The sequence below is a fragment of the Vigna radiata genome, unplaced genomic scaffold (genome assembly GCF_000741045.1).
Source record: "Vigna radiata var. radiata cultivar VC1973A unplaced genomic scaffold, Vradiata_ver6 scaffold_1221, whole genome shotgun sequence".
Taxonomy (NCBI): domain Eukaryota; kingdom Viridiplantae; phylum Streptophyta; class Magnoliopsida; order Fabales; family Fabaceae; genus Vigna; species Vigna radiata.
In genome coordinates, this window is record NW_014544222.1 from 1 (window position 1) to 2,463 (window position 2,463).

The 2,463-nt window shown below is 33.9% G+C and overlaps 1 protein-coding gene across 1 annotated transcript; it reads left to right on the top strand.

The window, feature by feature from the left end:
• Nucleotides 1–5: 5 nt before the first annotated feature.
• Nucleotides 6–678, top strand: LOC106755516 (methionine aminotransferase-like; the record flags this gene model as incomplete). Its single annotated transcript, XM_014637685.2, has 1 exon — nt 6–678. A coding segment is annotated over one exon (399 nt), but the record flags the coding sequence as incomplete, so codon positions are not given.
• Nucleotides 679–2,463: the final 1,785 nt, after the last annotated feature.

Genomic DNA, 2,463 nt, shown 5'->3' on the forward strand with positions numbered 1-2,463 from the left:
GGCTGCGACAGGCACATTCTTTCATCACTTTCTCAAACGCCACTCCTTTGCAGTGTGCAGCTGCTGTAGCTCTTAGGGCACCAGAGTCTTATTATGTGGAGCTGAAGAGGGATTATATGAAAAAGAGGGCTATTTTGGTGGATGGATTAAAGGCCGTTGGCTTTAAGGTATTCCCACCCAATGGAACATTCTTTGTTTTAGCAGATCATACCCCTTTTGGATTGGAAAATGATGTTGCATTTTGTGAATATCTGCTTAAGGAGGTGGGGGTCCTGGCAATTCCTTGCAGTGTGTTTTGCTTCAATCCCGAAGAGGGAAAGAACCTAGTCAGATTTGCTTTCTGCAAGGATGATGAGACTCTTAGGGCCGCGGTTGAGAGGATGAAGGAGAAGCTTAGGAAATGATCTCAATGCTTGATCAAGTCCTATGATGTATATTGGATGTTCTACAATATCTAGCCGTTACCAACTTCTTGTTTGCATGTTCTTCTTCCTGGGGTCTGTGGTGGAAAATAGGGCATGCTAATTGTTTTCTAATTTTTAAATAACTTTTCTTGATTGTACATCTCTTAATGTTCCAAGTTTTCTTATCGGTTTGAATTTCGATATTTGATGTCATATTACTTTGATTGTAAGAGAGAAATGAGACATATAATTTTTATATTCATTTGATATTATTTGTTTAAGGGTTAAATATTTTTTTTGTTCATCAAGTATTACACGATTTTGGATTTAGTCCCTATTCGAAACTTTGGTACTTTTTAGTCCTTTTAGTTTTGAAACTATTATAATTAATTCTTAAAATTGAACGGTTTTAACTTTTGTTGGACGTGACAAACGATAAGTGCATGTATGATGCCAACTTCCTTCTTTACCATGCCACTTTGCTTGTTTAATTTTTCAAATGAGCATTTATGAAAATTTCTAAAGTTGGGTTCTTCTTCGTCAATGCAGTTAGGGGCAAACACGAAATCACTTCTTCTTCTTCGTCTTATAGATTTGGGAATCCTGATTCTACGCATTCTCTGGTTGAATTTGGTTTTCTACAGGTTTGTTGTGGTTGCAGGTGGTGGCTTTTCATGAAGAAGGAGAAGACGCAAATATCTTGAATGCGATTTGAGATTATTTCCTATGATTAGGGTTCACAAATTTGGGGATTTAGGTTTCTGATTTTTCAGGTTCATGGAGAAGACGAAGATGGTGAAGGACGAAGGAGCAACTTGGGATTTAGTGAGAAGACAAGCATCACATTTTCTTTTGTTCGAGAGGCACTAGTTTGCAAGTGATGGTTTCTGAAATTTGATTTCCGCGATGAAGATGATTGATTTGATGCGGGAAGAAGAAGACTTGCACGATTTAGATTTGTGTCTGAGTGGCACGATTCTAGGTTTTTTCGAATTGGGGTTTTCAGGTTTAGCTACAAGTTTCTAGAGATTGCTTTAAGGTTGTTGATGGTGGTGGGCAATGCAGCGGTAGAGAACCCTGGTCATGGTGGTTAGCTTCGCGATGGTAGATTTAGGGAAAACGATGAGACGCTTTGTGGCTAGGTTTTGGCGGTGGAGAAGGGAGGATGCGCGAAGAACTTGAATGTTGGCCATGGTAACTTCTAGTGAGAATTTTGTATTAATCTCATTTGAAAAATTAAACAAGCAACTGACACAGAATCAAATCAAGAAGAAAGCTGGCATCAGTAAGCTCATCGTTAGCCACATCAAACCAAAATTTTAAATAGAAACTAAATCCAAAATTCTGATACTTAAGAGACGAAAAGCATATATAATTCTTTTTTTAAATATAAAAATTTATATTTTTTTTTTAATTTTATTCTTGTATTGGATGAATGTAAAAATATGTTATGTGATTATTATTTATAAAACCTTTCATTACATCAAATTTATGTACTGAAAGTAATTTTAGAAAAATAAATAAATATTCTTCCTCTAATCAAGTACTTATAGTTTCTTGTTAAGTTTTCAGTGGCACAAAATAAATCCAATGTTCAGAAAAATAAAATTTAGCCTTTGTACTCTTAATTGAAATAGATTAGAATGAAAATTTCGGATTTGAATTGAATCGATTTTTGAATGATAGATTTGAAGAAAATTTCTTTGTTGAATTGGTGAGAAAAGATGAAAAAGATTGGTCAATTTCTTCCATGGGAATGTATAAAGGATTATGTTAAAAAGACACAGTATACGAATGATTATGTAAAATCATAATTAATTATACGTGTATTTTACTATAATCATTTTGTGGGATGATGGCTATTAGCATAAAGATTCACACAAGTTCCTTTGTGTCGGAATGTACACAAATTCATTTCTCTTAGTAAAAATTACTGTATTCGTATGGATTTCAGAATCCATCTAGATAAATGAGTGTGCCTAATTAAATTAGATTAAAATATTTTGAGAATAAAATCATGAAATATTTAATTTATATACTTAAATAATAAAAATAGTGA